Source organism: Rhinolophus ferrumequinum, chromosome 8, assembly GCF_004115265.2.
Source record: "Rhinolophus ferrumequinum isolate MPI-CBG mRhiFer1 chromosome 8, mRhiFer1_v1.p, whole genome shotgun sequence".
Classification (NCBI taxonomy): domain Eukaryota; kingdom Metazoa; phylum Chordata; class Mammalia; order Chiroptera; family Rhinolophidae; genus Rhinolophus; species Rhinolophus ferrumequinum.
Genome location: NC_046291.1, coordinates 60,532,078 through 60,556,808, shown reverse-complemented (window position 1 = coordinate 60,556,808; position 24,731 = coordinate 60,532,078). Strand labels below are relative to the sequence as shown.

General features: G+C 36.3%; 1 protein-coding gene across 2 annotated transcripts in view; it reads right to left on the bottom strand.

Annotated features, from left to right (window-relative positions):
* The window catches only part of FAP (fibroblast activation protein alpha), a 70,962-nt gene that overhangs the window by 16,651 nt on the left and 29,580 nt on the right, over positions 1-24,731 (bottom strand). The window contains exons 12-19 of one of the 2 annotated variants that reach the window (XM_033112008.1): positions 22,302-22,346; positions 14,544-14,648; positions 14,375-14,445; positions 11,952-12,005; positions 10,128-10,252; positions 6,174-6,221; positions 1,108-1,206; positions 567-636 (exon numbers count right to left, since the gene is read on the bottom strand). In XM_033112008.1, the coding sequence (XP_032967899.1) occupies positions 567-636; positions 1,108-1,206; positions 6,174-6,221; positions 10,128-10,252; positions 11,952-12,005; positions 14,375-14,445; positions 14,544-14,648; positions 22,302-22,346 (617 nt within the window). The remainder of the gene's footprint in view (positions 1-566; positions 637-1,107; positions 1,207-6,173; positions 6,222-10,127; positions 10,253-11,951; positions 12,006-14,374; positions 14,446-14,543; positions 14,649-22,301; positions 22,347-24,731) is intronic. The other variant, XM_033112009.1, reaches the window with a different exon arrangement.

The following is a 24,731-nucleotide window of genomic DNA, read 5'->3' as shown; positions in this document are numbered from 1 at the left end:
TTACAAGGAAGTTGTTTTGGGACACAGCCTCTCCCATTCCCCAAAACGGATACATCTAGGGTTGGCATTTCAAGGAATATGTGTGGGTTTTTCGTCATTTCTGCCACCTGCCACTTGCTAAAAGCAGACATAAGATATACTAAAAAAATGCATGGTGTTTTAAGCAAATTGTGTGTAGGTCAGCACTGATTTTGGGTGTGATTCCACTAAATGTATTCCATTCCCTTATTTCTTTCTAACTCAATTACATAAGACGTTAAGATGATTTACAATACATTTTTTTTTTGGCTGCAATTTATCTCAAAGGTATTCTGACACATTCGGCAATTTGCCATACAAAGGGAATTCAACACAGCAAATGCAAGCCAGTCCATCTAAAATCTCAAAATTTCCTCAATCTATTTTAAATAGCCATATTTTATTTACTCTGATTAGTTGATGAATATATAAAAACAGCATCAGTAGGAAATTTACTAAGGAGAATGGTTCATTCTATCTCATAAATGTGTACTTAATTCAATATATTTTCAGTAAACACCTTTCACCCCAAAGAAAACATTACGTACACTTGAATTAGCAAGGGATACTTCTTTGATCTGTCAAATTGGGGAGGAAGAATCATCTTGTACCATAAAGCTTAGAAAAAAAAAAAAGAAGAAAAATCTTTATTCCACTATACTCATAGCAGTATTTCTTTTCTTTAATAAGAATATATAACATAAAATCAATTTATAACTAGTAAACTGTTAAGAACCAAGAATATGTTTTAAATTGATTTTTATTACACATTTTTGTCTAAGTTAAAAGATTTTGGAAATCTTGAATTATTGTTTCCTAGAAGCATATTCTAAAATTAAAATTAGACAAGCTCTTTTTAGAAAGTATCAGACTTGAAATGGAGCTATAGGAAACTATAAGATCAACTCTATTCACAAAGTTATTAAAGATATTTAGTGAAACTCTATTGTTACAGTAAGATTGTTTTAATTAAGATCCTGTAACATTGTAGGATTTGTACTATAATATTTACCCTATCGTTTTTTTTCAAAAAGCAACACAAGTATTCAACTTCATGCCTATAAAAGAGAAGTTTTTAAAAGATCTTACTAATTTCATCCACTTCAAGTTTCTTTATTTCTTCTTTAGGCAGCTGGATATTTTTCAATGCATTTTCCAGTTCCTTGTTTTCTTCCAGGATTTTAATTTCTTAAAAACATAAAATGTTCATTTTTAATTAGTAGCAAATCAATAAGAAAATTTCTTTCTAAAAATTCATTTGGCTTTAATACAGATGAAACTGAAAATCTATAAGTATTGTTTAAAGAATTTCATACTGGCAAGCACATTTTTAATCCAGGCTTTAAAACAGATATTATGAAGGACAGCAGTCATTATCTCTTAAGCTGATCCTTGCAGGATCAAAACACATTTTGAGCAGAATCACAGAAACAAAAGTGTTTTATTAAGCCATATTTTCCCATCTCCAACTTCTCTTTTTTAACGTAAAGTCATGACGAGTGACATTATTATTTTTATTTTATCATTCACAAAAAAAAATAGTAGAAGTAAAATCGGTTTCTGAAAACTCAAATTTACAATAATTATTTATGTAGTTATAAAGTTTGTTTTAAAATTTTCAGTGTGTGAATTCAAATACATTTCTGTGATATTTTAATATCTATTTCTTTCTTAACATTTTCCTGTTGTACCTGATTAATATAGTGTATTTTTCCCTTTTTTTTTTGTATTGAATTACTGTGCATCTTATTTCTTCAAATTCTTTCTCAAGCTAGGTATACATCTTACTAAAACAACAACAATAGAGGCACACTATAATCTCTTTCTTTCTTAAAGATATTCTTAAAAAACTGCGGTTTATATTTGAGCTTAGTTATGTTTCAATCTTTGAAACTGAACAAATCCGTTCATCTCCTGACGCTGTAGATCGGTGGTGTATGCAAATACATTTCTAGTAATAGAGGGCTTTTTGTAAGCTTTATTTTGAACTGGAATTGATACTGGGCATCTTCTTGTAAAAGTTAGACTTTCACATATAATGTACAGTGTGTAGCTTTACTTTTTAAAAAGGAGTCTAAATAATTTCTGAAATACGGAGGTTTCTACAATAGACAAGCTGTGGACTTCTTGTTCTTGTGCCTTTTAAAAAAGCGGTCCTTGAAGATAGGGAACTAGAGGAGTACTTGTAACTACACTAAGTTTGCCAAACCACTTCCCCTGTAACTCTCAGTTTTCATATATTCATGGTATTTTGCTCCAGCATGGTATATTTATCTTAGAACAAAATATATTTGTTTTGGTATAAGTTGTATAAGATACATAATAAATTTCATTTTAACTTTGGATGATCCATCAGGAGACATACTTGTGTCATCTTAAAAGAGAAAATCCAAAATACATACATACATACATACATACACACACACACACACACACACACACACATAAATACATACATACATAAATAGAAGTAATACACAATTCTATGTATTTACAGCCCTTCATTGTCCTTATGTGGATTCTGTATGTGGAGCTGTCATGGATAAAGGGAATTCTGTGTGGAACATGCACACAGAGTGTGCATGTTTAGTTGTCATTATTTTCATCATTTTACCAACAGGTACTGGAAGTCAGAGACAATTCACAAGTGTTGTTGCCATGTTGGTTTGACTTTGATTCCTTCCCCATTCCATTCTTAGTTATTGAACTTTTCTGATTCATGACTTAATGAAATGCTAAATTTAATTTAAAAGCTTACTAATGTTTGTATAGTCCAGGGTTGCATTTTTACGAATGATAGATAAGTGGGCAATTTTTCCGTCACTTGGAGCAAAATAGAAGTGCACAGTGCTGCGAGGAGAGGGAGGGGTGGCAACTGGGTTTTTCTAGGTGACTTTGCTTTGAAGGTCTGTAACCTGGCAGAGGAATGCTGCAGTCCAGCCTGCATCTTTTAGTTTGTTTCACCATCATCGTATACTCAGTACTCAGCACATTCAGTATCTAGAACCTGACATGTAGTATGTGTTCTATATGTATTTACACACTTTATTATGGTGAAACCAAGTGGTAAGAATGATGGCTCATGCATGAGATTTTTGTTTAGATCATAGTAACACAATATATTGCTCATTAATTAAATTATGTAAAGAATCTGTAGAAGAGCTGACAAATGAGGTCATTCAATCAGTTGGGTAATTTTAACGAACACCTTCTGTGCCCTATGCAACTAAGCCTCAGTGGGGTCCTCAATGTCAAGTGCCAATTCTTCTGAGTTTCTCTGGCATCTGATTCAAGTACTGTTTGTTATTTTCAAATGATCTTACCCCACTTTGCAGAGAATCTAAAGTTGTTGTACTGTTTTCTGCAATATCTTCAAACTTTCATATAATTACTTCTTTCATATAATTACAACAATTCTTCATTCTCTTGCATCACAATACCAGAGAATAATCCCCTCATCTGGCTCTGGACTCCATCTTTTCCCAACTTCTCAGGATCTGCCTCCTTTATGTCTTCAACCCCTTTTGGTCTCCTAATTTCTTCCATCAGCACTTAACCATGCCCAAATATTCATCAGCTTTGAAAAACAAAGTTAAACCTTTATCAATCCCTTCCAGACATCATTTCATCTCTTTCCTCTCTAGTCAGTCAGACCTATTGAAAATACTGTTTCTTTTCCTCTACTATCTATGCAGGCATACATTTACTTCAATCTGGCTTCCATTTCCACTGTTCCACTGAAAGGACTCTGACCAAACCAGTGCTATTCTCCCCTTTGCTAAGTTCATTGATTTCGTGCAGGTCTCATGAATCACTCTCTGTAGCACTCGACACAGGTCCTCTCCTGCCCTGCCTTTCACAACACCATCCTTTCAAGGTTATCCTCCCCCTTCTGTTCCCTTTTGGTCTCCTTTGCAAGTTCACTTTTCTCTTTCCATTTTTCGTGTTGGTGTGCCACACAGTTTTATTTTAGGCTCACTCTCCACTACCCCCACCCACACTAATTTTTCCCACTCTGCTGTCTCATCCACTTCCATGCCCTTAGTAACCATGTCATTAATGTTCATAAATCAGTGACTTCTTAATCATCATCTTCAGTCCAAACTGATCCTCCAACATCCAGATTGAAAACTATGTCACTCCAGGTGGCTCCACTTGGATATTCATATCGGTACCTCAAACTCAACATTTGAAACAAAATTCATCATCTCCTTCAAAATGTTCTCTCCACTGTGAATCTCCCTTTTCAGTAAAAAGCACCACTATCATTCCCCTTGACCAGCCATCCAGACAAGCAGCACCAATCTCTCCGTCATATTTATAAGTCACCGGTTTGATGTAACTTTTACTGGGAAACATTTCCTAATCCCAAAACTCAGATGATATGCCCTGTTTATGTGCTTTCTGTGCTCTCTTTACTTTATCTTAATACGTTACCCCACTGTATTGTAACTGCGTATTCACACATTTGCATTCCTCGTTGATCTATAGTTTCCTTGAGGACAGGGAGCATATCTGACCCAGTATCAGGTCATTTTAAGAATCTATTATACAGCATTGTCTGATTTAATGTGATAGGTTCCTAACCAAGATCTATTGAATGAAGTTTTCTGCCACCAAATGCAATGGAAAAATGGGTGAAAACTATTAATAAATGGGAGACATAGCATCTACTCTAAAAGGTAGCTCCAAACCTTATCTAAGAATTTATTAAAAATACAGTTTCCCAACCCAATCTAAGATCCACTTAAATGAAATTTCTGGGAAGGGTCTCAGAGTATTTATAGTAAACATCTCCGGATAATTTTATCATTAGACAAGTTTGTAGAACTGTGCTCTAAAAGAATTTGCATTCTATTTGGCAAATTATAAAACATAAATACATAGTACACATGTGAGAGTGACATGAGCACTGTACCTATTTGTAAGTATTGGGTGAGGTAATAAAGCTTTGTAAAGCCTACAGAAATTGGTGTCCGGGAAAAGAGAAACTGACCTTTATTTTGCAGTCACAGTAAAATGGGAATTAGATATTTACGGTGGTTTTCCATTAAAACAAAAAGTCATAGATTTGAGGGTAGAACTGCTTTAGGTTCTGAAGATTGAGATGAACCAAACTGAGAAATATAATCTGCTTATTCTTAAAAGTACTTCATTATTAGACACAAAGTAAAAACAAACAAACAAAAAACAAAACACAAAAACAAAAAAACCCCAAAACCCAAACCTTCAAAATGAAACTAACTTCAGAGTCCCATTATCACAGTGCCTGTCCTTGTCCAGAGCTCCTGAACTGACGCTGTTTTTCCTCAGTACCTATTTTCACCTATCCTTGAGCCATTGAGCTGGCTGCCAAACTAATCCCAAAGCAGTCTCCTGACTTGTCACCAAAGCTGTCCAGGGATGATTGCAGGCATGAGTGCTGAAGTCCCTCTAGTCACCATCAACTTTCAACCCTATAACATTTTTTAATAGTACATCAAAAGATAATGAAGAACCTCAGGAAGAGTTTCAGGGCAATTATACACTTGGATAACCCTGTTGAGAGCAAAAACGATTATCGTTGATCCGTGAACAAATATTTTTAACCAATATCACAAATACGGGATGGACGAGGACTATCTTGATAGCAGTTGAGAATGGAAAGAGTATCCAAATTTCAGGGCATTCATAGGTGGCAACAGTATAATGTTGCTGTTAAAAGAGAAAAGCTAGTGTGGTAGTTATCCACTGCTTTGAACTGGAGTTATGGCTGAAATCTGTCTCCAGTTTGAGATGTTAGAAAAAACGAAACAAAACAAAAAGAAAAAACAGGAATTTTTATTTGGGAGGGAGGTTGTACTAAATATCCTGTTTCCTTCCAGTTCTAAGCTTCTGTGCTTTTCATAAAGCTGATTAGGAAAGATAGGATTAATCCCTCTGATAAAACTCATCTGTGTTATGCCAGGTTCATACCGTAAATAATTATTAAATTTCCTATGATCAGGTTTCACTCAAAAACTGTCCAAATCTGTGTAATAATAAGTTGTAAGATGACAGGATTCCATGACACTTCCCCATGTTGGTGTGGGGAAACTGTCTTGCTCCCTCTAGTGTAGTGTCACTGAGGGTTCAGGATTTCTGCAGACAAGACAACAGCATGGCAGAGAGAGTACCTTGATCGGTGTGGCCATCATGAAGGGTGGAAATGGGGAGGCCTGGGCCTGGGCACAAGGGGAAAACAAAAATATGGCTTAGTTTTAAAATAACACTTAATTTGTAATTAGTTTCAAGTTCAAGTACATCTTTTAATTCTGCAGCTATTTTTCCCCTAGAGAAGTAAACATCACCTTTAAGTTACATTTAAGCAACACATGAGAGCAGAGCCCCGTCAAAAACCAGATGTGAAAGAGTTAGTTGCCTGTGTACTTTTCCAATAGTGGTGCTCAATATTTTGGCTCTAATTACACAAAAGGACCCCAGAAGCTGCAGAGGTATATGGCCTTCTGGGAAGATGTCACGCTGTATTGGCCAGTTTTGTCTGTGTCTTTATTATCAGTAACTTTCAATAGTGTGCAGATTGTATTTTCAGTTTGACTTCATCGTTCAGTTTATTTTGGTGGGTAGAATACAGCATTTTTAAAAAGTAATTAATACATGAAGAAATAAAGTTATATAGAATGCATTGCCCGTTCAAACATGCTGTGGAATGTCACATTCCTTAGGAAACAGACCCAGGAGAAGTTTTGTGAGCTAGACATTTATCTGGGGGTGGTATTAGAATGTGCACCTGTGGGAGAGGAGAAGAAAGTTGGGGCAACAAGGGAAGGTGGTCTTCAGTACTGTCAGAAAGGAGACCTCAACCAACCCCACAAGAAGCTCTGGAGCTGGATGGCCTGCAGAGTTGTCTCAAATGGGATAATAGGGCTGGGTTGTACACCCCAGAATGGAGCAGCCAGTGGCTATATCCTGGGATGAGAGCAATCCCTGCAGGTTGGGGGTGGGCTCAGCTGTGAGCTGTCGGCCACCAGAACTCTCAGTAGCTGGTGAAATGAGTGATTCAGTCCTGAAGTTGGAAGGTTTGGGTGGCACAACAGTGTCCACCATATACTCCAACATGGAATTCAGGTTCTCTGTGCAGAAACTAGCCATTTTAACAAGATCTATGAATGACTCAAAGCTACGTATCACTTTCATGAACTATAGATTAAATAATACCTGGAAATACACTTTGAAAGGATGATTTGCTCAGGCAATCAATGAGTTAAAAGCAATGAACATGGCGGTTAGGGGTAGCGGTGCATTTGAACTTCCGAAGTTTGCTTCCTTCTTTGTGGAGGGAGAGTCATTAGAGTAGCATCCTTTGTCTCAAGCCAGCAGAGGGGAAATGACCTAGGAATAAGTAACTCTATCTTCTGCCTTGTTTCTGGCATCTTTCTGCCTGCAGAGAACATGCTTTGATCTGTCCCTGAGTGCTCTATGTGTGACAGTGCCAGACCCCATAGGGGTAGCCAATGGTTGTCCAGTTGTACCCATATTTGTGTGAATAACTAGAATTCTGGGGTGCAATATTAGGAAGTTCCACACCTTAGCCACATTTTCCAACTAACCCTTACAGGTAATAAAGCTAATATTTTGATTTCCTTCCTGATGCCTCAGTGTAACTTGGGAGTAAGGAGAAGGGATATTATTTATTAGCATCCCTCAAAAACCAGCAGTTCTTTATTGTGTGGAGCTTCAGAATTTTATAGAATTTAATTTCAGAGATTTTCATTTTGTTCAGCTTTTCTTCCAAGTTATTAAAAGGAACAAGCACACATTATATTTTTGGTCAGGATGTAAGGAAATGAGACATATATCTGAATTTCTTGACTTTAGTCAATCAGCATGCACCTTATGGAATTTTCATGGGTATGCAGTTCCAGAAGTGACAACTGGCATGTCTTTTTTGCCCAAACTATGAGACAAACTAATGGCTGAGTGCCCTTGACACAAATGGCCTGATGGTGTGATCCTCGTGGCATAAGCATTGATTGTCTAGACTTCTTCCTTTGCATTGTTTTTGTTCCATCAACATCATATATGTGATTTTACCTATTTTAATCCTATTATCTGGGATTTACTCATCATCTCTCTTGGAAAATTTGAAGTTACATAATGAGGCTTTACTCTTAATCCTAAAGGGAAAGATTTCAAGGTTTTTCTTATGATGGCGCAGTGACTCATTTTACTGGAGCTTCAAAAACACCAGACGATGTGATGCTTCCCACACAGTATATTTTTTGCTAAATGGGAAATTACCATACTGCCGAGCAAGAGTGAGTGTGGAAAAGTCAGGCAATTCAAGTTCTAGAAAGGACTCTTCCACCAACTTTTGATGAGAGCTTAGTCTTTGCTTCGTTATCTTTTCAGTGGGCACTCAGGCTTCCGCAAATATTAAGAAGACAAAGAGATATAAAAAGTGACGTAGTGTTTTCAAAAAGGGTTAAATGTAGAACGCATATAGATATAAATGTATATATGTATGCGTAAGGTCACTCACTGATGTCTTTATCAGTAAATATATCAGCATAAGAATGAGCTTTTGGGTAGACTTTGCCAAAGGCAGAAATGCTTTGATCTTTCTAACACTTATGTTTATTCAGCAGGCATTCACTGCTTATTATGCATTGGCCATTCTTCTTGGCCTTATGAATATAAGGATTAAAAGAAAGCAGGCTCTGCCTTCAGGAGAGAAAGATAGACAAACAGATGACTCAGTGCAGTTAGTTCAGTGACACTATATGCCTGGCATGTAAACTTTCAATATATGTTGCATGAATACATAGCTTGGGTTGAAAAATGTTGTATATAACTTGAGAGGGACGTTAATGTATACCTTTACGTGCTATAACCACACATATGGTGGCGAACAACAATCTCTTGACTTTTCAAAGATACGATTGACCAAACATTTTGTGAAGGTGCAGTATCAAACTGACTTCTTGAAGGGAGCATTTGGGTTAAAAGCTTATTAATTTCCATGTAGTCAAATGAGCTGGGGCTCAGGTTCTGAAGCCATGTGATCGGGGTGAGGGAAGTGGCCTGTCAGGGTGGCTTCCCTTCTGGGAAGCAAAGAGAACCTCAGGGTTCTCTACGACTGGGCAAGAATCTCAACCAGTCAGATTCCATTTGTTCTCTGAGTCACCTACCCCCCACATGGGGAGTTCATACCAGAAACAGGAGAGGGACATGTTTTCTTCATAGCCTCCTCTATTTTCTGTCCCCCACTAGGATTAACTGGAGGGACAGGAAGAGAATGAAGAAGTAGATATTTCCCAGTCTGTTTTCTAACTCTCCATAATGACTAAGGAAACCCCAGCACATTTCATGGATCTACTGATTGCCTAATTTCACCTTTTTTTTTATTGCTTGTCACATATTCAAGGTATAAAATGTTATGCATAAAATAAAATTATTTGGACAGAAATTATTCAGTAAATGTACACGTGGCCTAAACTACTTGGAAATGTTTTGTTTATTTTATTATTTATGACTTTTTAAATATATGAATGAATACTTATTATGTTGCACAAATTTAGAAAAGACATACTAGGTAACAAAAGTTCATTTTCCACTGCCATTGAAAGTACAGTACAGAGAATTACTGACCTCCAAGGGAAGAGCTCGGGTTTCTAGGCTGTTGTTCTTTACTCTGGCTGTAGGAGTTTGACATTTGTCTGGGAAAACAGGCCAAAATCCAGCAACCATTTTATCAAAGAATGCTTCTCTTTATGATATTGGTGAAGTCCTACTGTGATAGCGGGCACATAGTGTTTGCACACAACCCGATGGTGCTATGGCACGTGGTGGGTGAGGGCTCGGGATTTGCAGTGAACAGAGCTCCCATCTAATGCTTACCATCAGTGAGGACCTTTTGCAAGTTGCTTTGTTTTCTCAGCTGCAAAAAATGGCAACAATAATGCCTTCCTTTCGTGTTTTTCCGTAGCATTAGATAAGATAACGTAGATAAGATCCTCACATATAACAAATGCTCAATAATCTGTAGTTAAGGGTCGATCAGGTGGTGGTGACAAGGGTGACAACAGTGGCAGTGAGGTGGCAGAGGTTGTGTTAAGTCCATTACCTACCATAGCAGACGAGGGCATAATACTTGGAGTAGTCACTGAAACTTGCTGTGTAATACTGGCACCTTTCTTGTCTTAGATGGCAAGTAATGCACTTCTTACTTGGAGGATAGCGTCCAATGCTAATTCTAGAAAAAAAAAGAAAAGAAAAGTTCAAATATTGAGATTGTATTTCTCAGAATGTACTACTCCATGTAAAATGACTACTTTACATATTGACATCAAATCTACTCTATTTTTCTGGTGCCAGTGCCTTTTAAAGTGAAGGGGAATCACAGTAATTTAATGTATCCTGCATTTCAAAACATCTTTGCCTGAATAGGCACAAGCCTTGAAGGAGATGTCCTCTGCAGTTTTCCTAGGGTGGAGAAGTATCTAACACCTCTAATGGGCATGGTGTAATCACTTCCCATAGCCATTCATCTCTTATACTGTACAAAGTGGTTGGAAACGCAACCATCTCTCTTTTTACTCCTCTTCCCATCTCTCTTTTTATTCCCACTGGGAAAACATACAAAGAGAATATGGCAGTCTCACCAGGAAAGAGGTCGTTGTTCTTACATATCTGGGAGGAGAAATTAGTAATAAGCAAATTGGAAAGAAGAAACCATGGTTCTAAGGGCCTCCTGTGCCTTCCATTCCATCTGGCAGGAAATTTGGACTCATGTAAGCTCTTCCTGGGAATGCTCCCTCCGCACATTCGTACACAAGCCAACCTACACTTACCATGTTGGTTCCTCAGCAGAGGGCCCTGTGTGGTTCTTTCCTTAGCAGAGTCCCCTGTGTGGTTCCTGAATGGGATTATTTGCTTTAATATACAGACTCCCAGACCTTTCTCCAAACCTTGAGAATCAGAATCTCTTTTGCGGTAGACTAGGTGATACTATGTCAGGATGGGGGCAGGGTCAGAGACACACTGTGGCTGACAAGGTTACCTGTGGCCACTGCAGCGTTCCTTTTGCTGCTGCTGCTGACCTTGCCCTCGGCATGGTAGAGGGTGGCCATACACATTGCTAGCACCATAGAGGGATTCTCCCCACCGGATAAGGATCCATGATCCAAGGGGGAACAGAGGAATGCAGCAGAGTGAAAATGTCTTCCTTTCTTGGTTACAGTTAGTATTCATGTTCACATTTTGGTGTGATCTTGGAAATGTTAGGTAGGCTGTTAATAAATAGTAAGGGGTCACAATAATATCACGTGCCTCAGAGAGCTGTTGTGGGAATTAGATGACATTAATATATAAAGCAGATAAAAAGATACCTGGCATATAGTAGACTACCAGCCTACGGTAACTATTGTTTTTATTTCTGCATCCAAAAGTGGCTGTTGAGGGCACCATTCCAATCAGCTGGGAGACCACCGTGCTAACTTAAACACTAATTTAGGAACAGAGATTAATTCCTTCCAATCATAATAGGCTTATGACAAAGTGAGTCATCTGAGTATTAAAGGCAATCACCCACTATGGGAATAAATACAATGCCTGGTACACAGTAGGAACTTAATAAATGTGAATGATGAATATCCTCCATTTCCTCTCAATTTAGTTGAATTATTCAGTGTCATGTTTATATATCAGCATTAGAATTTACTGGTTCTGGTTTTTCTTTTTGGGAAAAAAAATTGAGTTAGCGAATGTTTTGAGGGTATATAATTTTATACTAATGTAGTATACAACAGTCTCTGAATGTTTTATCTTAATTCGTAAATTATTTTTATTACATTTCAGACTTTAAAAAAATATTCTCTATATCCTGAGGACTCTGAAGATTTTTATACAAATATCAAAATATAAAAATGCTAGAGTGAGTTGACATACATTACCTGTAGATGTTTCTTCTTCCGGGATAGCCTTCAAATTCATTGCTAGAATAAAACCTGAAAATATATTCAGAAGTTATTAAATAATTATTGATAACTAAATTGTGACAGGATTGCTGGTATATTACTAATATATTAAAAATATAGTCCAATGTTCATCGAAACTACTCTATTAATAGCTAATAAATGAACTATTATTTTGTAAACTAATAAATTATTAATAAATAGTTCATGAGATTATTTATTAATTGGCACTTATGTACATAAATCACTGCTGTTTATAACTCTGAATTTTGGATACTTACTCTGACTTTCAAATCATAGGAGAGAGTGAATTATACAGAGTGCTCTTTTTGTTATAGGAATATTATATTCTGATTCATTAGTTATGAGCCACGCAAAATAAACTAGAATATTTAAATAATTAATATCACCCATTTCTTTTTCAATGATTAACAGTTTACTGGTTTCTCTATGATATATTATTTAATTTTGTTTATGATTCTGAACACATTTTGTATTTCTTTTATAGATGCCCTGACAGTACATAAGTTTGCTATAAATCAGGAAACTCATCCACACTAAGGGGCATGTGAAATTACCCAGATGCAAAACAAGTCACAAGAGAACATACTTTTATTTAAGTGTCCCAGTCGCTGTTCTAATCTGTCTTAATATAGCGATGGAGTGGGAAATCCAATTTAGCAGCATGATTTTTACTCCTCTGTGAGTTCATCTAAATATTACAAAGGCTCTCTCTCTCTCTCTATGTCTCTTTCTCTCTCTTTCTGTCTCTCTCGGCAGAGCGTAACAGGGTGTGAGAAGTTTGGTTACCAATTTTTAATTCTCAGGACTGTCCAGCAGCCCCAATACTTCTCTGCCCTCACTGAAATAAAAGCCTTGCTATTCCCAAGTCAAAGGAAGAGGCAGCAGTATATAACTCACTTGTAGTATTAAATTTATCTTCTAAACCAGCATCCTTCTACATGTCTTCACTAACTTCACATGACTCCAATCATCACTTGTGCTCCTCTTTCCCACATCATCTCAAACTACCTGGGAATCAACTACTCAGTATTTTTTCCAAACAGCCCCCAGCAGTTTTCTTATGCCTAAGGTTTCACAATTGTCTTTATCTCTAACACGTGCAACCGAGTTCACTTTTTCTCTTTCCTTTCCCTTCTCCCTCACAGCCACTAATTCACCAGTCCTCTTCAGCCTCCATGTGTCTTCGCTGTCTATCCACCTTTGCTCTCATTCATTTAGCAGTTATTTATTGAACTCTGGCTCTGTGTCGGGCAGTATACCAAGGGCCAAGGATGCGAAAAGCCAGTGGCATAGATTTTCCCTCAAGGAGTGCATATGTCATTGCCACTATCCTGGTTCAGGCCTTTATTATCTCAGGCCTAGATTATGATTATCGCTGGGGCTTCCTGTATTCAGTTTTCTCCTACCTCCTAAACATGTTGTGTCTGAAATCTCCCATTGTTTTTATCTTGTCACTCTTACATAGACGATTTTAATGGCTGCTACACATAATGTCCAAACTCCTTTGCTGACTGTTCAAAGAATTCCATGGATTGGCAATTGGTTTCTGATAGGTTTTTTCCAGTGAGCCTGTACTAATGATCCTCCTCTTTGGCCCTTAGAATTCCAGCTAATGGCAGGCAGATTATAAGAGAGTTCTGTGAATTTGGACTTTATTAGGAGTGAGGGAAGAGAACTGTACATTGTTGATTAGAGAAGTCTGATCATAAATGATTATTTTAAGGTGTTTTATTTAGAGAGCATACAGGATGGACTGAAAAAGAAAGAACTGAAAGGAAGAAGTCCTGTATCAACATAAACAGTAAGAACATTAGATTTAATGTGTTTTAAGTTTGAATCCTAATTCTGCCACTAACCAATTATGTCACCTTGCCAAGTTAATTAAATTTCCAAATATTGGTTTTTCTTATCTGTGAAACTGGAATAATTGTTTCTACTTTACAGTATGTGGTACACAGTAATTGCTTAATAAATGATAGCTATTATAGATAATCATTTAAATTTATATAACAGTGAATCACTATGAAAATTTTTTATATCCCTGGGCTGCACTCCACGGACTTTTCAAACTTGTTCATTGTTCAAGTGCTAACGAGTAAAATTTGTCTTTAGAACCAGTTACATTTTTTTAATTGTACAGTTAATTACCAAGTGTCAGAAGATAAATGACCACCCAGTAGATAGTCTTTCCAAAAGGAACTCATGTTGACTAGTTAGTAAAGAACGTGCAGTCTTAATGAAACCACAGCTGTCTGAACAAAACTATAGAGGAAGTAACACAAATGCTTTTAACTAAAAGAGGTGGCGTAGTATCATTTGTACGTCCGTCAGTGCCAATTAAACCCTGAATGGTGCAACATGCTTCATGCAATACTTACAGTGAATCCTGTGTCACTCTAAATATATATATGGCCTCCCACTTGCCACTTGTAATTTGAATAGCGTTTTCCTATAAAAAGACAAACAGTATGTTGTGTGAAGCTGAGCATTATTTGAGCAACCTCAAGTGAATGATCTTTGAGGAGATAAATGTTGGAAGGAACGTACCACAGTGTCTTTGATATAGTGAATATGTTTGTAGCCATCCTTGTCACTAAATATTTTGTAGTATGAAGTGGAATCAGAGCTGAAAACTGGTGCTGAAACAAAGAACTGAAAAAAAAAACACAACAGAGGTTATGTTTAAAAGACAAACCAAACTAAAACTATAGATGTTTTCAAAGCAATGCGTATAGGAACCAGAATGCCTTGCCTTTCCAACCTTCCATCACTCACATCTGACATTCCATCCTTTCAGACAGACAGCTTTTCTAGGGATTCTAAAAGGCGCTGACACATTCCAATTACTGCTTAATTGTTACTACATACCCCTGAGTTTATAATGTTTAATTTGGTTGAATTTCTATGTTCTGAGATTTTGTGGTTTGAAACAGAGTTAAAGGAATTACACCTGCATCTTGATATTTAACCAAGTCAAACTTCAACATGGGGTATTTGACCAATGTGTGACTCGAATAAAGGTTGATGGCCCTTTTAATTGTTGATTTGTCTGATGGGAAGCACATAATGCCAATGATTTATTTAGTGAAGGCATTTTAAAGATTAAAATATCATGACATGAAATGGGATGGCTCGGTGCGATGTCAGAGAGATAGTGTATGGGGGGAGGGGGGTCCACGGTGTGAGGGATAGAAATGATAAACGTCTTAGTATTACTTTGTCGTGTGCACCTGAAACTAATAAAAAAAAAAGAATAAATGCATGTACAGTTTTGGTAAAAATATATATATATATATCATGACATGCTAGCCACAGTTTTCAACAGTAAGGAGAAACTTCTGGACTTGAGAGAAAATGTTACCCTGGACAAGCAAGGGAGGTTGCTCCTGGAGCTCAGGGAGCACAGCAGACCTCATTACCCATCCCTGACCTCTCCCCAGGGTCCCTGCTGGGAACTTCTCCATGCCTTAAGGAGTCCCTGACACTCAGCTGGTGTGCCCTGGAGCAGAGCCAGCCACATCTCAACATCCTGACTGGTACAGGTAACAGAAACCCTGCCAGTGTCCTCACACTCAATTTTAGCTGGTAGTCTTTTCCCGTTAAAAAAATATAGGCTCGTCTTACATTTGCTGGCTTCTTCACAATCCTGGTCATCGGGTTTCTAAAGGACAGTAAAGTGGTGAACGAGCTACCTGAGGAAAGAGCTACTTTGTATCACACAAACCCAAACCAGCTCTCTAGCGGAGTGCTTCTATGTGACAGTGAACCAAGATGTTGTGCTCCTTTAGATCTGATGAAGTAACAGCAATGAAAATACTGCCAGTATGTTCTAGCTACGAACACAGATCCTGCTGACACCCAGTCTGAGACCCATTTTTTTCCCATGAACCGCTTTTTTATTCCATATTACTTTTTCTTTTAACATTTTTTTATTAGTTTCAGGTGCACCAAACAACGTAATAGTTAGACATTTATCATTTATATCCCTCACACAGTGACAACCCTCCTCCCCCATCCACTCCCCCCTGACATCGCACACAGCCATTACATTTTCACTGTCTCTATTCCTAATGCTGTACTCCGCTTCTTGTAACTATATATAGTTACATTTATATATATATATAAATGTAATGTACATTTATATATATATGATTACATTTATATATATATATATATATATATATATATATAAATATATATAATTGTAGTTGACATTCATTATTGTTCAGCTTCAGCTTCAGGTGTACAGTGCAGTGATCAGGCATCTACATCATCCCTGAGGTGGTCTCTCTAACGAGACAAGTGTCCATCATATACTCTACAAAATCTTTACAACATTATTGATTGCATTCCCCAAATTGACTTTCGTATCCCTGTGGCAATCTTGTGGTTACTGACTGTGCTTTCTAATCCCCTCACCTTCCCCCTTATCCCCACCGCCCCCACCCCCCTCCCATCTAGCAACCCTCAGTTTTTCCTCTATGTCTCTGAGACTGTTTCTGATTAGTTCATTCATTTATTCTTTTCTTTAGATTCCACATATAAGTGAGATCATATGGTATTTGTCTTTCTCTGTCTGACTTATTTCGCTTAACATAATGTTCTCTAGGTCCATCCATATTGTTTCAAATGGTAAGGTTTCATTCTTCTTTATGGCTGCGTAATACTCCATTGTATAAATGTACCACAGTTTCTTAATCCAGTCATCTACCAATGGGCATTTTGATTGTTTTCATGTCTTGGCTATTGTGTATAGTGCTGCAATAAACATAGGGGTGCATACATTTTTTTGAATTAGAGTTTTGGATTTCCCCGGATAGATACCTAGCAGTGGAATTGCTGGGTCATAAGCTAGTTCCATTTTCAGATTTCTGAGATACCTCCATACTGTTTTCCATAGTGGCTGCACCAATCTGCAATCCCACCAACAGTGCACAAGGGGTCCCTTTTCTCCACATCCTCGCCAGCACTTGTTGTTTGTTGATTTATTGATGATAGCCATTTTGACTGGGGTGAGGTGGTATCTCATTGTGGTTTTTATTTGCATTTCTCTAATGATTAGTGAGGTTGAGCATTTTTTCATATGTCTGTTTGCTACCTGTATGTCCTTTTTAGAAAAATGTCTCTTCGTGTCCTCTGCCCACTTTTTAATTGGGTTGTTTTTTTTTTGGAGTTGAGGTGAGTGAGTTTTTTAATAAATTTGGGATATTAACTCCTTTTTGGATACATCATTGGCAAATATCTTCTCCCATTCAGTAAGATCCCTTTTTGTTTTATTGATGGTTTCCTTTGCTGTGAAAAACACTTTTTAGTTTGATGTAATCCCACATGTTTATTTTTTCTCTTACTTCCCTCATGCAAGGGGATATATCAGTAAAAATCTTACTCCGGGTAATGTCTGTGAAGTGTCTTCCTATATTTTCTTCTAGAAATTTTATGGTTTCAGATCTTACATTTAAGTCTTTAATCCATTTTGAATTTATTCTTGTATATAGTGTAAGGAGGTGGTCCAGCCTTTTTTTTTTTGCATGTGTCTGTCCAGGTTTCCCAGCACCATTCATTGAATAGACTGCTGAGACTCACTTTTGAGCAAGACGAAAACAAGCAATGTGCTGTCAGCCTCTTTAGTGATGGTCCCATGCGTGATCTGATACTTGATGCTTTTTCATAAAATTGATGATTATGACTACATAATTTTTAAAATGTAGTTTATTTGATGTGGTGTCTGTAGTGTTCTGAATAGTATTCCCCTAAATTCATTTCCACTCAGAACATCGGAGGGTGACTGTAATGGACTGAATGTTTGTGTTTCCCCCAAATTCATATGTTGAAACCTTATCCCCCAAATAAGATGGTATTAGGACGTAATTAGGGTTAGATGAGGTCATAAGGGTGGAGCCCCAAGGAATGGGATTAGTAGCCTTATGAGAATCAGCAGAGAGTCTATTTCCTCTGGTCGGCTCTCTGCCATATGAGGATACAAGATGTTGGCAGTCTGCAACCCAGAAGAGAGCTTTCACAGAAACCTAACTATGCTGGCACACTGATCTCAGACTTCCAGCCTCCAGAACTGTCAGAAATAAATTTCTGTTGTTTATACGCCACTCAGTCTAAAGCACTTTATTATAGCAGCCCAAACGGACTTAGACAAGACCCTATTTGGAAGTAGGTTCTTTACAGATGTAATCAAAGTAAGAGTCAAGTGTGATCATATTGGGTTAGGAAGGGCCCTATATCCACTGACTGGTGTCCTCATAAGAAGAAATCACACAAAGAGATACTGAGAGATATGGAGATACAGGCCATGTGGGGATGAAAGCAGGCATTGGGGCAATGAATTTGCAAGCTCAGGAAGTCCAAGGATTGGCAGGAGCCACAAGAAACTGGAAGAGGCAAGGAAGGATTCTTTCTTGGAGCTTTCAGAGGGAACGTGGCCCTTTTAATATCTTGACTTTGGCCTGCTAGCTTCCAAAATAGTGAAAGAATGAATTTCTGTTGTCTAAAGTCACTAAGTTTGGGGTAACTTGTTACAGCAGCCCTAGAAAACTAATACAGTGTCTTAAGTCCTTTCCTTTTGGCATAGAAATGATAAATCTTCAACAAAATGAAAAGTGGAATGACTCAAACATTCCATCCACTTGCATGACTCCCCTATTAGTTTCATTAATAAGACCAGTCTCGGTGGGATTTCGTGCATTAAGATGAATGCCTCTATGTGAAACTGAGAGCCAAGAGTACCAGGAAGAGGAAACACTGATTAGCAATGTTGTGGATAGAATTTCAGTAGTGTATGTCTGACAAATCATTCTTTCATTTTAGAATGACACTGCGTCCCCTTTGCCAAATGATGACATACTTACTTACTTACTATTAACCGCTTTACAATGGCTTCTTCTCACTCCTCAAGGTGACAGATGAAAACGGGCTCTACATTGTCTTAACTGCTAAAAGGGAACTGAGGTCACAAAATGTTTTAAGGTGCCATCTGCAGTTAGTTAAGAAACTCTTAAAAAGGTTTCGTTCTAGATAAAAAACTTAAAATTTCATTTCATTGAAAAATTAAAAAGAATAACAAGGCAGAGTGCTGTGTTTTAAGTTATTAGAATGACAGGCACACAGGAAGAATATTTTTACTAAGCAAAGACTGTTATCTTTGCCCCTTTTATTGCACACACCAAAGACAGCTGTTTTAGAGGAACAGGTAACTTGGGTGAAGTAAAGAGAGTGTGAAATATTTCCTCATTCACTTTGCCAGAGCTAGGTCCATAATGCATTCTGAGATAAGTGCTTCTTGCAACAAATCCCATGTACCCTTGATAATCACACATAATTCAGTGGTCCTAGTTTTAACCAGGCCTCTTCACAGGTCCCTTTATCTACATATAGATTTTCTGATAAATTGCTCATGTCTATATGCAAAGCCATTTAAAATATTTTACTTGGAAAGTCAGATTATTTACCACGAGATAATTTCTTGCCATGGTTGGCAAATGACCTGAGGTCCTACCTATCTAAGGCTGATGCCTAAACTGGGTCCACGTTCAGTCAAAAGCACAGACTTTCAAGGATCAAATAGAAAATTTATTTTTCTGAACCAAGGGATTTCACTAACAGCCTAAAGGAGATGTCATGTATTGCTTAATTATTTTGAAATAATTTAAATGTAGCTTTGCAGGGTAAACATTATGCTTTTTGTGTTTGTTCTCTAAAATCGAGTGATTAAATACCAGATTCTTTGATTAAATCCTCCTTTTTGTCTGTTCTCCATAGGGCAAAATGAGACTTATGTGAAGTGAATTTGTTGTTATTTTTCTGATAGAATACCAAAGAAGTTAGGCTATTTGCCCCAAATTAAGACACTGACTATCACATGTTAGAGGGAAGTATGTGATAGGTAAAGTTCTCCAGAAACTATTTATTAGTTTTGTGCCTGTAACTAACAGGTGAGTTACTTTTAGCAAGTCATTTAGTCTCACTTTTCTGATTCATAGGTAATCTCTGAAGGTCTTTTTCAGTTTAAATCTCTTCGACAAATTCTAAAGGAGGAATTTCTCTTTAAATTTATACTAATATGACTAACCTGTATACTTTGTCTGTATACCTTATAAATATTACCTAAACAAATGTCTGAAAGACCTATTTCTGGGTAAATTTATTAAGTCACTAGTTTAATTTTAGTCAAAGGGAGCAATACAGCATACTATGACATAGGAGTTATGACTATACAAAGTCGTGGCCTGACTTTTTCAAAAGACATGTCAGAACTTATAAAATCTAATGAATGACCTCTTCAAAGCAGCTGCTTTGGGAAAGTATGAACTTACTCTTAAAAACTATCACTGCAAAACATTTTTGACAATTTTTCTTGTATTTAGAAAGATTATGGACTATTGGACATATTTTAAGAGATTGAGATTAGTACATAAGAAAAATAATGTTTCCCAAAAGAATTCTAAAGCTACAGATATTAAAATCATCTAGCACAAAATCATGTGTTGCAGATAAATAATTCATCTATTCACTAGATTTCTTTTGGCATGACTTTTGATTTAATGTAGGGACCTCATTTTCCCTCAAAGGACAAATATGTTTCTCCACTGAGGGTATTTAAAAAGCAGTTTCTACAGCTTTTGAAGGCAATTAATTAACTAATTTATTCATTTAACCATTCATTCAGCTAATGTTTGCTAAGATTGCTACACAGAGTAAAAACTGATAAGATGAAATTGTTGACTTCAAGATTCTTATAAATAGGAGATTTCAAAAGATGCCCATTCTAAAATGTCTCAAAGTGTTTTGAACACTGGTAGCATTTTCAGAATAAATGTATATAGATTCCTAAGATCATGTCTTTGAGAAGGTGATTGGTATCATTGTTTATCTATTTGTAAAATCACATCATACATGTTACCTTATGGTATACCTAGTTATATTATCATCACGGAGAGCACAACTAAAGGACGTTTTAAGTATTCTTTCTTCCCCTCGTTCTTTACTGGAAATCTTTATAATAGGAGTGAATTCATAGATTAACTTTCCCCTTTCTTCAAATTTTCAAACGCTGATATAGGAATTACCTTTTTGGAAGATGAGCTTCTGATTGACCAAGAATCAAAAAAACTTAGAAAATTCTGTTCTTTCACTGAACACTCCTCTAATTTTTTCTGTTATTTAGTATAGTGGCAAAGAAGAAATTCAAACAAGACTTCTACATTATTTTTTTCTGAATTACACACTTGTGACTTGCTAATTTAGAACACATTTTACATTTACTGTATATAATTAACAAAGTAACAGCTATTCTCTAGTTAATGAATACAACTGAAGGCAGAGTAAATATATGGAAGATAAAATTACTGGATCCAGAAAAGTGTGCCACAGAGTTTTTAATATCTGAAGATTTTTACTTCATAATTTACCTTCTCCCTACTCATCTTAACTCTGAATTTTTACAAGACTTACCATCTTAGAATTGACTTCTGAATTTTTTACTGTCCTTGTATCATGCGTTAATGTGTTAAACCAAGTCCTAAGCATTTGCTCTTTCATTGCATGTGTCCAAATCTCAGAGAAGAGTCTTCCCTTCCCCCACCCATGCTGTTGAATTCAACCATATGTTTATATTAAGTGGCAACAACCATATACCACTTATTCTCTGTCTTATTTTGTATTTTTAATATACGATTTAAGATGCAATTGATATTTTCCTAAAATGTAATTTTTACACAAAAAAATCCTCATAAATCACTGAATAAACCTATCCAAAAATATCCAGGTATAAGTGATCACAAACCATAACAAAACACACATTTACCTATTTGATACCACTTTACTGAAAAACTAGAATGAATGAATGTGTGTATTTCAGTGAACAATAAAATTTAAGTTAGATTATCTCTAAATTACCAAGGATACCCAATGTATTCATTTTTCCTGGATTCAAATGGCAAATGATTATTAATATTATTTTAAGCAGATCAGGGATTTTGTTCCCTTAAAAAAAAAACTTTATTGTACTGTACTTGTTTAAGAAGCAATATTAATTATGAATATCAGAGAGTCAGTTGAAAAAAATTGATTGAAACATGAGGAATAACTTGTTTTTAATAGAATTCTAAGTATAGAAACATAAAAATTGTCTAGCAAAAAATTGATGCAGGGACCACTACCTTTGAGTTTTTTACCTGGATATTTTTTCTATTAAAAGAAGTAGTGCCAATTTGAATACATTTCAAATAATTTTTTGAAAGCTGAGAATCTGTCAAGGTTTCATTAAAATATAAAGAAAAGATAGCAAAATCATACTCCACCAGCCCATCCAGTTCTGCTTTCTTCTATATGTTCCTGGGCCTGAGGGGGAAAAAAAAATATGTATATATATATATATCATGTCAAGCATAGTATTAGGAGGGCAGTTTTTCTTAAATATAATCTGGACATTTGAACCAGTTATGCTGCGTCATCAGAGTGTACTATTGCTAGTCTACTAACTTCACACCAGAGTTTAAAATGACTATATTCAAAGTCTTATCCAACAGCACTATTGAATACATATGGTTAATCTAAGGGCTGGATCTTATTGCAAACCTTTCATAATTCTGGTTAAACTTTCCATGAAATTATCACATCAATGGAGGCCTAGCACCACTCAAGCATTTAGTGTCATATAGGTAAAAAGGCATTTCGCAGTGAAGTTTAGGTTAATTTTTTTCTATTCTCAGTCTTATGAAATTGTTAGGAATCTTAAAATTTGTACTGAATCTTATTTTGGTGTATATTTTAGCATAACACAATCAATCATTTATTTAACAAATATTTAATAAGCGTAAAAGAATGAATAGGCTTTTGGGTAGAATGAACAGCATACAGAGCAGGTCAACTTGGAAAACTACAGGTGGCTTAGTATGTTGAGAGAAGGGTGATTATGGAAAAGAGTTAGAAGATGAGGGAGGATGCAGAAGTATCAGCAAGATGTTGGAGAAATTTTTTGCCACCCTAGGAAGTTTGGATTTCTCCTGTAGGTATATCCTTTGGAGGATTTCAAAATCACAATTTGGACAATATAATTGTGAACATGATACAGAGACTGGATTAGAAGTGGGGAAGATAGTAGGAGGCAGAGAGTAGGAAGACTATTATAATGTTTAGAAAAGGGTGATGAAGACCCAAATCTAGGTAGTGGTAGTGAGGATGGAGCAGAGAAGGTTAGGTGTGGCCAAGGATATTCAAAGGTTCAAATCTTCAAAATGAATTAGAGGGGCAAATGGTAACTTAAACCTCTGGTATAGATACAAGTTATCTAAAGAGAGTAAGTACAGAGTTGTGACAAAAACTGCAAAATTATTGGCAACCATTTCCTCTTTTTTCAAGGATTACAGCAAGGCTGCATTTTCCAGGCCCCCTTCCAGTTGGATGTGGTCATGTGATAAGTTCTAACCAAAGATGTGAGAGCAGAAGTGACTCATGCTACTTCTAAGCCTAACCTATAAAAACCTCTGGAACACGATCCTCTATTCTTTTTTCCATCCCCCAGATGGATGTTGATGGTCAGGTTTGAATAACCTTGAACTAGCTTTGGACGCCACTGGATGAAGATAGCAGAAGTGCCATCAACATGAGTTCCTTAATGACTGTGTGGAGCAGAGCACCCCATCCCCCACCCATCACCATTTCCTGCTTACCTAGACTAACTATTGGATGAGTACATACATGAATGTGCAAAAAATTTCTACTGTATTAATCCACTGAATTATTAGAGGGGTTTTGTGTTGTTATAGCAGTTAGCCTACCTTGTTAGCCTAACTTGGAGAATAATAGGATTTCTAGAGAAGTCAGAAGAAGGGCTAGAAAGGAAAAGAACAGTCAGTGAAGTAGAAAGAGAACCATGAGCAAAACACTGTCAAAAAATACAAGGGAATGACATATTTTAAAAACATAGTATGGATTTTCTCCTATAGACAGGCCAGCTCCTTAGAGAGAACATGACAAGACTTGAAAAAAATAGTGAAACTTTTTTGATCCATTATTTTTAGCCAAAAGGATAAAATTAATTTTAATCCCTTCTTCAGAGAAGGAATGATAATATTATCTTTCATGATAATATGAAAGATGTTTCTTCTTCAAGTTGTAAATTTCTTAATAAATCTCATTAATATAATTATATTACGAGTAACTATTGCCAGTTCCCTTTGCTTCTTTATTTTGGGTATGACTTCCAACATGAATAAAATGTTGACAGGTCACTTAACCTTAAATGTTATTTGTTTTCAAAATACACACTCACACACACACACACACACACACACACACACACACACACACACATTAATCATGAGTGTGGTTGCTGGAAAATTCAATACTCTGATGTTCTTAAACCTGAAAACATGTTCCATGTATTCATCAGATTATTTTGAAAAAGAGGTTGTTTTGAAATCCTGAGGTTATTCTAACCTGGTATCCTAAATGTAATCACTCTTTTTTTGCAATAAAATTAAAGTTTATATTCCAGATCTCATTGAATGGACATCTTATATATGCTGTCAGTTTGGATTAAAGTTATCTCAAGTTTAGATAAATTAGTATTTTAGATTCCAAAGCAATCATAGTTTTTAAATGCCTGACTTTTTAAAGAATTGAAAACAATATCTAAATGACCAATCGTATAGTTTTAAACTAACAAAATTAAAGCAATCATTTCTAACATCCAGATTCAACAAAAACATTAAAGACATGTTC